General features: G+C 39.2%; 1 protein-coding gene across 1 annotated transcript in view; it reads left to right on the top strand.

The window, feature by feature from the left end:
* Window positions 1-12444, top strand: part of SCAMP1 (secretory carrier membrane protein 1) — a gene marked incomplete at its 3' end in the record, with an annotated part of 23049 nt that extends 10605 nt beyond the window's left edge. The window contains exons 2-7 of the mRNA XM_009083948.1: window positions 20-118; window positions 383-494; window positions 3116-3244; window positions 8648-8807; window positions 10467-10568; window positions 12327-12444. Of these exons, the coding sequence (XP_009082196.1) occupies window positions 41-118; window positions 383-494; window positions 3116-3244; window positions 8648-8807; window positions 10467-10568; window positions 12327-12444 (699 nt within the window). The remainder of the gene's footprint in view (window positions 1-19; window positions 119-382; window positions 495-3115; window positions 3245-8647; window positions 8808-10466; window positions 10569-12326) is intronic.
* Between the last annotated feature and the right edge of the window lie 291 nt (window positions 12445-12735).

Genomic DNA, 12735 nt, shown 5'->3' with positions numbered 1-12735 from the left:
TTGTCTCTTGTTTTCTTAGCCTCCTCCAGGAAATGTGAAAATGCATAATGTACCCAGTACCCAGCCAGCAATAATGAAACCAACAGAAGAGCAGCCTGCCTACACACAGATTGCAAAGGTTTGTCCGTAACTCTCAGGCACTGGGTTCCTTTTAATTGCAGTTAGTTAAACTCATGCTGGAAGAATGCATTTTAGTAGTAAGCATTGCTTTCCTAATTAAAATTGGTACAGCCTTTAAATAACTAGTTAATGTACGAATTCACGCAATGCTAGGTTAGTCTTCATCCATAACTGGAGATGCTTAGCTGTAGCAGACAGACTTGGAATGTTTATGTTGTGTTCGTATTTTTGATCAGTGTCTAATGGTGCTTGTTTTGTTCAGGAGCATGCCTTGGCCCAGGCAGAGTTGCTAAAACGCCAGGAAGAGCTGGAAAGAAAAGCAGCCGAACTAGATCGCAGAGAAAGGGAGATGCAGAGCCTCAATCAGCAAGGAGGTATGCATGGAAAAATACTTGAGAAATTTCACTTTTTCTTAGAAATGGTTGTAAGTTTACAGTGACATTGTGAAGCAGGTCAAGAGGGATTCTTACAATGTCTTCGGTTCTTGAGACACTGTCTCCCTCGAGACAGTGCATGCAGTGAGTAAAAGCTGGCCTGTCCTTCACAGATTTTCACTGAAAATTGTCAGCTGTGGCCTCTGTAATGTGTTATTCTCTGCTATCAGCTCCTTTTATTCTAGGTTAGTATCTAAGTAATACTACTGAATAAAAGGGAGCATTTCAAGATGAAGTAAAAGTAACTTCCTAAACAGCATCTCTTGGATTTCTCATCTGCCTATATTTATAGCTGTAGGAGGACTTTTCTGCTTTGAAACATTTTCTTCTCTTTTCCTGTGTTAGAAGCATAATATTCTATGCAAATAGCAGAAAGACCTGTTCTGTTGATTAATTTTTCATAAGACACTTCAGACCCCACAGTCAAAATTGATATCTCATTTTGCCACAAACTGTGCTTTGCAAAACCATCAGGTTTTGTACAGCAATTTCACAAGTGAAGAAGATCTGCATCCTCTTAATTGAAGATACTTTGCTAGAAGTAGAGCTATGGGAATACTCTTTTAGAAAAGCAAGAACTTCAGAAAAAAAAAACAACCCTAAAAGCAACCACTAAAAAGCCAAACAAAGTACTGTGTGCAAGGTAAACTTCATCTGGTCCTTTCAGTTGTAGTTACAGTTCTGTTTTCTTTCCAGTTGTGCTTTTTGAATATGCAGTGTTAACAATTCCAAATTGCATAATTGCTTAGTAATTCAGATTCTTGGGGAATTCTGTGGAGTAGAATAGAATGTTTTCAGTTGCATGTGGTATACATGAGTCAGAGAATTGTTAGGGTTGGAAGGGACCTTTGGAGTTCACCTAGTCCAACACCCTGCGAAGGCAGGGTCACCTAGGGCAGATGACACAGGAATATGTCCAGGTGGGTTTTGAATGTCTCCAGAGAGACTCCATAAGCTCCCTGGGCACCTGTTCCAGTGCTCTGACACATTCAATGGAAAGAAGTTCTTCCTCGTGTTGAGGTGGAACTTCATGTGTTGCAGTTTGTGGGTGTTTCTCCTCGTCTTGTTGCTGGGCACCACTGAAAAGAGTCTGGCATCATCCTCTTGGCACCTGCCTTGAAGCTGTTTGTATGGATTGATGAGATTCTCTCTTGGACTTCTCTAGACTAAACAGGCCCAGCACCTGCAGTCTCTCCTCATAAGAGAGATGCTCCAGACCCCTAATCATCTTTACCTCCCTTAGCCTGTCCTCGTAAGAGAGATGCTCCAGTCTCTTAATCATCTTTGTTGCCCTCTGCATGACCTGCTCTAGGAGGTCCATGTCTCTCTTGTACTGAGTAGCCCAGAACTGGATGCAGTACTCCAGTTGTGGCCTCATAAGGGCTAAATAGAGCACCATGATCACCTCCCTTGACCTGCTGGCAATACTCTTCCTGATGCATCCCAGGATTCCACTGGCCCTCTTGGCTCTAAGGACGCACTGCTGGCTCATGGTCAACTTGACATCCACCAGTACCCCCAGGTCCTTCTCCTCAGAGGTGCTGTCTAGCAGATCAGCCCCAGCCTGTGCTGGTGCTCAGGGTTATCCCTCCCCAGGTGCAGGACCTGCACCACTTGCCCTTGTTGAACCTCATTAGGTTTCTCTCTGCCCAAGTCTTAGTCTGTCAAGGGCCTAATGCCAGCACAGCCCTGAGTTGTTATCAGTCACTCCCTAGCTTCTTACCATAGCAAACTTCCTGAGGGTACTTTTGTGTCTCTTTGCTCAGTTTGTAGATGAAGAAGTTGAATAAGGCTGTAGCGGCATTGATCCCTAGGGAACACATCCAGCTGGATTCTACTCTGCTGATCACAACCCTCGGAGCTCAGCTGTTTAGCCAGTTTTTGATCCACCTCACTGTCCATTCATCTAACCCACATTTCCTGAGCTTACCTACGAGAATGTTAATGGGAGACAGTGCCAAAAGCCTTGCTGAAGTCAAGGTGGACAGCAACCACTGCTCTCCCCGTGCCTACCCACCCTGCCATGCCGTCACAGAGGGCATCAGATTGGTCAAGCATGATTTCTCCTTGTTGAATCCATGCTGACTACTCCTATCTAGGGATGGAGCCGAGGCTGCCTGACTGGGAGTTTGCCAGGTCCTCCTTCTTGCTCATTTTGAAGATGGGGTAACACTGGCTTTCCTCCCGTCATCAGGCACCTCTCCTGTTCTCCCTGATTTCTCCAAGGTGACAGAGAGTGGCAGAGTAGTGTGGCAGATCTGTTTGTTTTATGAGGAATTCTGTTTCCTTGCTACTGTATAGGAACTGTCAGATACCTTCTCAGTCTTTTACACAGAAAAAGCATTGTACTTTCCTTGACCTGTCTGCACTTCACTGTATTTTATTTCAGTATTGTGTGAAGATTGCTGTTCAAACTCTTGGGTTTTGGTAGCCCAAGTTATCCATCCACTTGTAAAATTCATCGCATAAAACAATTTGAACAAGTTCAAATTTGTAACTCTTTCAAGTGTATAGAGAATAAAGCTACATTATAAATCTGCTTATTATTTTCTGTTTTGCAGGTAGAAAAAATAACTGGCCACCTCTTCCTGAGAATTTTCCAGTAGGTCCTTGTTTTTATCAGGATTTTTCGGTAGACATTCCTGTTGAATTCCAGAAGACAGTCAAGATTATGTACTATTTGTGGATGTGTAAGTATTTTCTGTTACAGACAAAAACAGTGTGCCTATTCAAACTTGGTATTACATCTGTACTGCTTTGGCTTTTGTTACATATGTAATGAAAAATCATTTTAAATCCAGAAGCCAAATATGGAAGTAAAGTCTTATGCTTAGCTTCAGTTTTAAAAGAAGGAATTACTTCATAAAAACTTCCACAGCAAAAAGAGGAGGATTATCCTAAGGGAGTTTGGTTCTTGTATATTGCAATTTTCTGGTTTCAGTTTCTCTGTTGTTGTAAAATGAGCTTTGACTGTTTATTAACTTAGAAACAATTTTACTGTTTTCAAAGTTAGAAGTATAATGCACAGACTTGGGAGGTTAACAAGTACAATATCCATTCGCTTTAATAAGTAGTATATACATATATACATATATACATATATGCATATATGCATATATACATATACATATACATACATATATATATATATATTTGTTTCTTCTGCCTTGTCCAGTGTGTTGAGAGCCTAATACTTACTCTGAGACTGAGGAACTTGCAAAGATGTAGGTGCTTTGATGCCTTTAATACATTTGTAGCACTCTAGGGAAATGCGGATTTCAGATGTTTTCTGTATGCTTTTCAGAGCTTCAGATGTCATTAGCAAATATCCATAATTTTACATGTTGCTGTGTACTCCCGTTGTGATTGAACCACGTAATTGAAGCATATAAAATGGTCTCACAGCACTGAATCAAGTCAGTTCCACCTCATCATAATCCACAGCTTTCTCTGCTCATTGCTGAGTCATTAATCTTCAAATGAGCAACTACAGAATGTATGACTACTCACCCTCACAAAGCTGGCAGGTAGTTACGGTTTATACGAAATCTAAGGTCAAGTGCTCAGAATTTTAGGATAGTTACTCATTCTGGCCATTAGCAGGACTGAGTTCTGAAGTGCACGTGTTTCAAACACAGGAAGTGAAGTTGGACAGTGAGAATTGAAATGTTGACACTGTTTTTGATTTTAGTACTTGTGGCAGCAAGTAAAGGAAGTATTGCTTTGTTATTGTTATTAAATGGTGTGTTATTTCAAACTGCATAGGAGATGTGCTGCTATACTGGCATGACAGCTTGTCTTCTAGCTAGGCTGAGGTTTCAGCCAAGTCTTCTTCCTTAGCTCTAGTACTCTCTGACTTAGGGGTTACTCAGGAAGGAAGGAAAGAGCACAATAAAGGAAAAGAAAGCAAAAATCCATTCAGGCTTAAAAAAAACAATGAAAAATTAAAAGGATTGAGTGTAGAACCCCATGCTGTAGGATTGACTCTTGATCAATCCCTAAGACTCTTTTGCCTAGGATTGCATTTACATGGTCTGGCTCATTTTTCATTAGACTATTCTTCTCAGTGGAAACACTTCTTACTCTGCATTTTATTTCCTCTTCCAGAGCTTCCTGTGTCTTGTAGGGCCTGTGGGTTCTGTGAACACAGTCAGGTTTGGATAAATCTAGTACTGCCTGTTCAGCACTTTGTAAAGTAGGTTAGTTTTCCTTTGCCTTTTCAGCAGCCCTGGGAACAAACCTTCTGATTTAGTTTTCTGTGTGTTTCCATGGTTAGTATTAATTTTTATATCATTATTCTTTGGGTTTTTTTTGTCTCTGAGGAAACTCCATTACCTGTTTAAGATCTGTATGTTCTTTATTTTATGAGAAAAGAAGTCTATCTGTATCCCTATTTCATTAATTCATCCACCTTTTCTCCTTTTGTGTCAGAAGTCAGAGTTTTTTGATTCCTTGATGTGGTTTTATCTGGGGTTTTTTTTCCCCCTGGGAACAGACTTTTATTTTTTAACCAACTGAGTGCTCTCCTGCTTTTGTGAACTGTGACAATCCATTAGCAATTTCCTCTCTCGGTGGCCATTGGAACTTTTCTATTCTATCTGGGGTTTGTGACCATTACTGTTTTAAGGGCTTGGGTCAAAAGTTGCTTTCCCCACAGGATGGTAACCTAGCCCTAAATAAGCAGCAACTGCAGTTCAAAGAACATTTTTTGTTTGAAGTTACAAACTGAAGAGATTCTGGTATAAAAATAATATCCTAAAGTGATGACTTTCATATTATTCTTGTTCTGTTTGGGAGAGTTTAATCTCATCCATCCTCTGTTTGAGGTTATCATGGATAGTAGATAGATGAGTCTGTGCAGGTGTTTGTTCTGCCTGTTCCCGAGTCTCTCCGAGGATGGACACTTCAGAAACTCCCTCCAAGCCTGTTATAGTATGTTGCAGTCTTTTGGAATTAGAAGATGTTTCCCATTATATAATTCAATTCTCCCCTCCTGTGTTTGATCTTCCCTGTTCAATCCACTGTTGTTATGTAAAAAACAATTATCCCTATTAGTCATCTCCTTTTGCCTTAATTAGCATAGTTTACTCAGCCTTTCTTTGTGGGTTATGTGTTCTAGAGGTTTGACTTCTGCTGCTGTCTTAGATTCACTTTTCAGCCCACTCCATAGCGGTATGGGATTTCAAAATGTGTGGGAAATTCACAATGTGGACTATGTCTGCTGTGTTAGCAGAAGCCTTAATGTACTGTGTAGAGGACAAAAAGGACCTTCACATTTTTGGTTGCAGTCAGTTAGGTTATGTGCTCATCTCAGCCTGTTTTAGAATATATTTTTCCCTATGGAAGATGCTTCTCTTGTTTGTAAGGTGTGTTGGCTCCCCCAAAAGAACAGAACAGGCAAGGAACAAAAGCCTAAACTACCATTTGAAGTCTCCCTGTGCTCCAAGATTTTGTGTGATCAAACTGCACCAGCTTTGTCCTCACTTATGTGTTGCCTTGTGGCTTCAAATGCCTCCCATTCTGTAGGCAACCCATTCCCCTTCCAGGCAGTCTGTGACAACTGAGTGCTGGGAACAGGCACATTCTTCTTTTCACATGTTTTTCTTGCTCTTTCTTTGGTTTCCTGAGACTAATAAAATGTTACTGAAATTCTGAACTGGTTCATACTCAATTCGATTCTATTAGATTGCCCAGGGAAGTGGTGGAGTCACCATCCCTGGAAGTGTTTAAAAGGCACCTGGATCTGACACTGGAAGATAGAGTTTAGGGGTTACAGTGGAGTGACAGGTTAATGGTTGGACTTGATGATCTTAAACGTCTCTTCCAACTCTGGTGGTTCTGTGATTCTCATGCAGTCCCACCTGGGGCAGCAAAACTATGGGCTCAATAATGTACATGACAAATAGCATTAGTGCAGCTTATGCTCTTTATCTACAATTTACTTCCAGACGTTTGTGGACGATGAAGTGTAATTAAGACAGAGAGTGTATATCTAAGTAGAGTTGTTCTGGTCAAGGAAGTTTACAGCCAGAATAAAATGAAGTTGAGGCTGAATATTTCCTAAACTGATGCAGTTTTCCATTTTTGACTCTTAATCAGGCATGAATGCCTTTTTTTCTCTTTTAACCTCAACTGCTTTCACAGGTAAGCTTGAAGAAGCCTTTCTTAGGTCACATGGAGTACTGTATTGGTGTAGCTGTGAATTGTTGTCATGTAGACACTGCGCATTGCAGACTTCTGCCAAAACCTTAGGTCCTTTCAGCTCCCAGGAGTTCTAATAACTCATGTCATGGTTTAATTTGTTGAGACAAGTAGGTGAAAGGTGCTGTTACCCTGAGCATAGAACCACTGTCTGTTCATACTACAGCAAAGCTTCCCTGGATCAGTCGGTGAAGGTGTTGGCCCAAAGGACAAGTGGTTTTCTGTACTTGTAGCAGGCAAAGAGAAAAAGAGCAAGAGGAGTGAAGCAAGAATTGGCGCAGCAGGGAGGCAGATCCCAGTGTTGCTGGTTTTACTGTCAGTAGTGTGATGTTTCACGCCTCTCCTGCACTCTGCGTTCTTCTAAAACTTATTACCATAATTGCCATTACAAAAACCAAACAAAACAAAAAAGTAGCTTTGTAAAGTTCAGACTCCACCAGAGGGTGAACGTTCTACTAATCTAGGGGGTGTCCCTATTTTCCAGGGTTTTTTGACTAGAAAAAGAGAGAATACTTATCAAAGGAAGGCGGGAACTGAGGTTTGTGTCCACTGTGATCTTTGAGGCACACACAAACACACAGACTCTGAACTGGGCAGCTTTGCTGACCTCTAGGGGCAGTGCTAAGGTACTTAGTAGGAGCATCAAATGCCTTTGGTCTAAAAGAACAAAGTTTTCTGATTCTGGTGACTCTTACAGGGACATATGATCTGTCTGTGGGAAATGTTTGGGTTTCATCAGCCGTTTATGCAATGATGTGTGCATTTTGCTTTTTTTCCCACTAAGTTGATTTAGAGCTTGTTTACATCCTACTTAAGACAGCAGCAAAAGAGTTTGAGGAGTCCTTTTTTTCAGAATCTTTAGTATCTTGGCAGTTCTTCTATTAACCTTACCTTCCAGTAGAATGACTAAGGTTTCTCTGAACTTGAATGAAAAGAAAATCATTGCTGCCAGGAGCAGCTTGTGCACTGAGTGTGCCCTACTTTATCCTGGCCCACAAGGACAGACACTGTCCTCTGAGACAGCAAAATCACTCCTGACTCATTGGTTATTGCTGAACAGAAAGAGAAATTCATGTTGCTCTTTTAAATCTGGCAGAACTAACCTCTGCGGCAGAGAGCATGAAGGTAGTAGTTGCAATGTTTCTCAATATTGCTGTATCTTACTCTGTTCTAAGAAGTAAACTCACTTGAAATAAAATGTGAAGTTGTAATTCCAATGCATTTTCTTCCGTAGAAATTAAATAGTTAGCCTGTAACAAGTTCTGCCCATGAGAAAATGCTGGTGTTGAGCGAAGAACTGAGCACATGTTTAAGACTAGTGCTCTAAGAAATATTTGAATATGACTCTAGAACAACATCTTGCAGGTCTTGTTTTATTGAGGAACATACTTAGTAGTATTTTTTTGGTTTTATTGCATGGAGGACAAAGAGCTTTTTGTTGACAGATTATTTAATAAATATTTATTTTCAGACTAGAATGTGTACAGTGCTTATTTTATGTCATTCATAAGCTTTCTTTCAAAAAACATTCAGTAGTCTATTAAATTACTGTAGAAAAAATATCAATTATTGCAGCTGCAGAAACCTCCTTTTTCTTAATTTTATGTTTGAAAGTGTTTTATTGTTATGACAGAAGTTTTTCCTTTGCCATTTACCTGGTAGTACTGAAATTGTCATGTTCAACACTTTCACTTGTGACTACAGTTAATTGAATGTTAGAAATCTGTAAAAATCAGGTTATCGCTGAGAGTATTGAGAAGGTACTGATTGTTGTCCTCATTCTGATGCTTTGTTTGAAACACTCAGTTTGGGTATTAATTTAACATTTAAGTTGTAATAATTTATTGTGAAAACATAGCTTACCTAAGACTGTTTTGCTTTTGCTCCTACAGTCCATACAGTGACTCTGTTTCTGAACATCTTTGGATGTTTGGCCTGGTTTTACGTTGATCCCACGAGAGGGGTTGATTTTGGATTGAGTATCCTCTGGTTCTTGCTTTTTACCCCTTGTTCTTTTGTCTGCTGGTACAGACCGCTTTATGGAGCCTTCAGGTAACAATTTCAGCTTGACTTAGGATATTTACAAACTTGTCAAAATGCATTAACATTACAGAATTTTCTTGATTGTCACTGTGGTAATCCTTTTAATATGCTTTCATTAGAAACAGATAGTGTCTTTGCCATTAATTCAGTTGTTGAATTTGAAATAGAGATGGTAATAGTTAGCAATGTCTTGGAATGTCCTTTAAAGTATTTGTGACTTCTATCATTGACAAAATGTTTGTAGGAAACACCTAATTTTATTGAAGTTAGTAAGGACTGATAACAGTTGTAAAGAAAATTCGCATTAAATCTCCTGCCCCTCCATGCCAAAAATTTGAGTAGGTTAATAGTTAAATGTCTTAACGTTTTGGCTTCCTGAATGAAGGTCATAAATCTTGTATTTTTAAGTGATAGACACCTACAGAGTGTCATTGTAATAGCCTGAGGTTCTTAAGAACTAACAGAGCAGGTATGTACTAAACAAACCTCTAGTATTTTTCCTAGCTCTTAGGAGGCTTTGCAGAGTTCACAAGCCTGAGGTGTGACAGCTTGGTGTTTCAGAGTAGAATGGTTGGTTTGCATGCAAAATTGAACTGGGTTTTTTTGTGGTGAAGATCAGCACATAGGGATTCCAAGTCCTGTACTCTTACAAATTTATGGGGAATTTATTTTCCTTTACATTGAAGTGATTCAGGATGTTCTCAGTTAAAATGCACTAATTGCTGTAGAGAAAGGTTGATGGCCAGAAATTGCCAATAAGTGTAACACTGACACTAAATGAGTTGTTTGTTTTCGCTCACCAGGGAGGTATTGCTGTACCCACACATCCTGGAGGAATCATAAGTTAACTTGTACTTGCTCTCTAGTAAATCCATAGCTTTTCTTAGTGAACGTTGGTTGTTTGGAAAAGGAAAACTACTACTTGCATATCCAACTGAAATAGTTATTGAACTGAACTGGTTGCATAGAAATGAACAAACTCCCTTCTGCAGGAAGAGTTGTTAAGGCCAAAATCTGATTCTGTGGCATGATGAAGTGGTTCCTATTTTGTTAAGAACTCTAGCAGCAAGTGTGTCATATGATCATTAGCTTTGATAGTCAGAAGTTGAATCTTTGTTGAGCTTTTGCCTCTATATTTGCTTGGGTATTTTTACTTCCAGTCTTCATTAGGCTGGCATTTTAGTAATGAAACAGCAAACGTGTTTTGTATATTTTACCATAAAACAACAGCTGCTTCAGAATTCTAGTGAGCACCGGGTGTCAGTAATTCCATATGAGATTTTATTTCCCCTTACAAGTTAAATATTTTCTTCCCATCCTGCCAGTACTGTGACTTCAGTCTGAAAGTGGAGCAGAACTCTGTTCTTCGTGCAAACTTCCATGTTTAGTCAGTTCTTTACTCACACCCTGTTGTGTGCTGAACAGAACTGCTCTCACCTCTCTGAGAGGTGCAGGTGGCAAAAATACTTACTAGAGGAGAAAGAGCAGTTCTTATACATAAATACAGGACCACAGAATTCCTGACACTTAAGTGGCTGTCAATAAATGGAAAGGACTTTTCCACTAGTTAATGTAGGAAAAAAGTTAGATTGGTACAACAGAATTTGCAAAAAAAATAGAAAATCAGTAATTTTCTGGATGCTTTAATCTTTTCCCCCCCTCTTTCAGGAGTGACAGTTCATTCAGGTTCTTTGTGTTCTTCTTTGTATATATCTGTCAGTTTGCTGTACATGTACTTCAAGCTGCAGGATTTCAAAGATGGGGAAACTGGTGAGTATCGTGTTGCTGTGGTGTTGTGCTGGCTGTGAGACAAAACATTCATGTTCCATGTGCCAACTGCTATACAGTCTGTGTGCTTTGCAAATAGTAACCTCCTGTTCACTGGAGTTGTTATACTTAGCACTCAAAAGCATTTTTGGAGTGCTGTTAACTAGAAGTGGATGAAACATATCCCTGGAACATGAGGTGCTTCTCTTATGAGGCTGGTGAAAATTTTATCCTTCTGTGTAAAGCACTTCGAAGTACTCCTTTATACATTACCTCCTCTGTTTTGGAGGTGTGAGGAGTTGTTACTCATTCAGTATTTAAAGACAAAGTCATAAGGAAAACTTAGAGAAAACAAGCGAAATTTGGACATTGACAATACTCTATTTGCATATTATTTTGTTTCATTAGTTATTTCTAGTTATATTAATAGACTTACTACTTACTAAGGAAATTTATGGCTGAAAGTCAAAGAACAAGTCAACAGTTCAGGCGAATATATTGGTGTATCTCTGGTGTTATTTGAAAAGTTAATGTGCTGAGTCAGCTCCATATTCTGTGATAAGCTGATTTTCCTTTTAGATATTTGTAAAGATACATAAGCTTTTACACAAAGCTTGTTTGTATATTGTGTTTTATTTGAGTCTTTGAGGCCTAGTATTTAGATTTTACAAGGAAAAGCTGTTGGGAATCCAAGGAATTCACTAAAAGCCAGTATGGAGAGCCGTGACTGCAGTGCAGTGACACTTTTCTGTGTCAGTGATTTTTGCTGTGAACCTCCAGACACGTCAGGCAGACAGAATTCAAGCATCACTTTTGAACTGTTGTGTGAGGAAAGATCCTGCCTTATTGTTTCCCTCTGGAATCCTTTATTTAGCCTTTTCATAGACACATTGATTAACATTAACAAAATAAACAGGTATTTTAGAGGTCCAGCCCTCCAAATCTGTGATGGGTGCTTCTAAGCCTACTTGGTAAAGGGGCATGGAAAGTAGATCAGAAAATGCTGATGACAGTTTGGATTTCGGAGTTTCATGGTAGATTCTAGTGGGACATAGAGGATATCAAAGCAATTTGAAACAGGTAGGGGAAACTTTTAAGATTCTTTGGGTTTACAGAATTTTTTTCCTGTGGAAGAATCTTTTTCATCTTAGGTTAGGGATTTTTGTTTTAAGGCAACCTGCTGCTTTTTCAGCTGTCAAGTCGTCTGTTGATGTTTCAATTTTGAAGAACAGGGAAATGTTTGAAGTAGATACTGATAGAGCAGCCTTTTCTTGTGGTATCTGCTTCAGAAAACGTTACCCTCAATTGAGAAAGCATTGCTGTGTGCATACAGTTGAGTCAGTCTTCCCACACAGGGCTGTGTATGTGTGGCATGTTTCTGTGTTATATTTAAAGAAGGCAGAAGCTGTCTTTGTAGGGATATTTTCTCTTCTACACAATCATGTTGTCTTAAATCAATCTGAAGTGACAGTATAACAAAAGAAGTTGACGAGCAGCTCTCTAATTTCTTCACAGGGATAATAATCTTTACTACAATTTTTTTGTATAGTTCCATTGCATTCAATGGGAAGATTGGAAAATAAGCTCTAAAATCATGTTATGAAACCAAAATATGCTTATGTTAAATTCCCATGGCTCTGTCTTCAAAAATTTTTGAAGTTGATCAGAACCAAGAGGTTAAAACCTTCTGATGTGGATACCTGTGGTCGAATGGTTCACGTGCTGTACTAGTAAACTTTGTTCTTTTTTCTTTTCCTTCAGTGGGTGGATTTCATCTCTTACTGGACTTAATAAGAGTATCCCTGTTGGCATTATGATGATAATCATAGCTGCACTTTTCACAGCATCTGCTGTCATCTCGTTAGTCATGTTTAAAAAGGTAAGTTACATATTATTCTCCTCTTATATTTCCTGTGTTTGATCTGGATTTTACTTTCTTTTGCTTTTGAGAGAGGAACTCTTACAGAAAGCAGTGGGGATTAAATTATGTTGAAAACTATTGAAAACCATACCATTTTGCTTCATAATCAAATTTATAAAGAGTTAGGAGATGCTGTTTGTAGAATGCAAACTGAAGTGGGGGAGAATATCTCTGAATAAGAGAAACTGGGAGGTAACACCACTGTGAAGGGAAGCTGAAGCTAGTTTGCAGATGATACAAAGTTGGAGG

The sequence above is a fragment of the Acanthisitta chloris genome, unplaced genomic scaffold, assembly GCF_000695815.1.
Source record: "Acanthisitta chloris isolate BGI_N310 unplaced genomic scaffold, ASM69581v1 scaffold11971, whole genome shotgun sequence".
Lineage (NCBI taxonomy): Eukaryota > Metazoa > Chordata > Aves > Passeriformes > Acanthisittidae > Acanthisitta > Acanthisitta chloris.
This window is presented reverse-complemented; position numbering and strand designations above follow the sequence as displayed.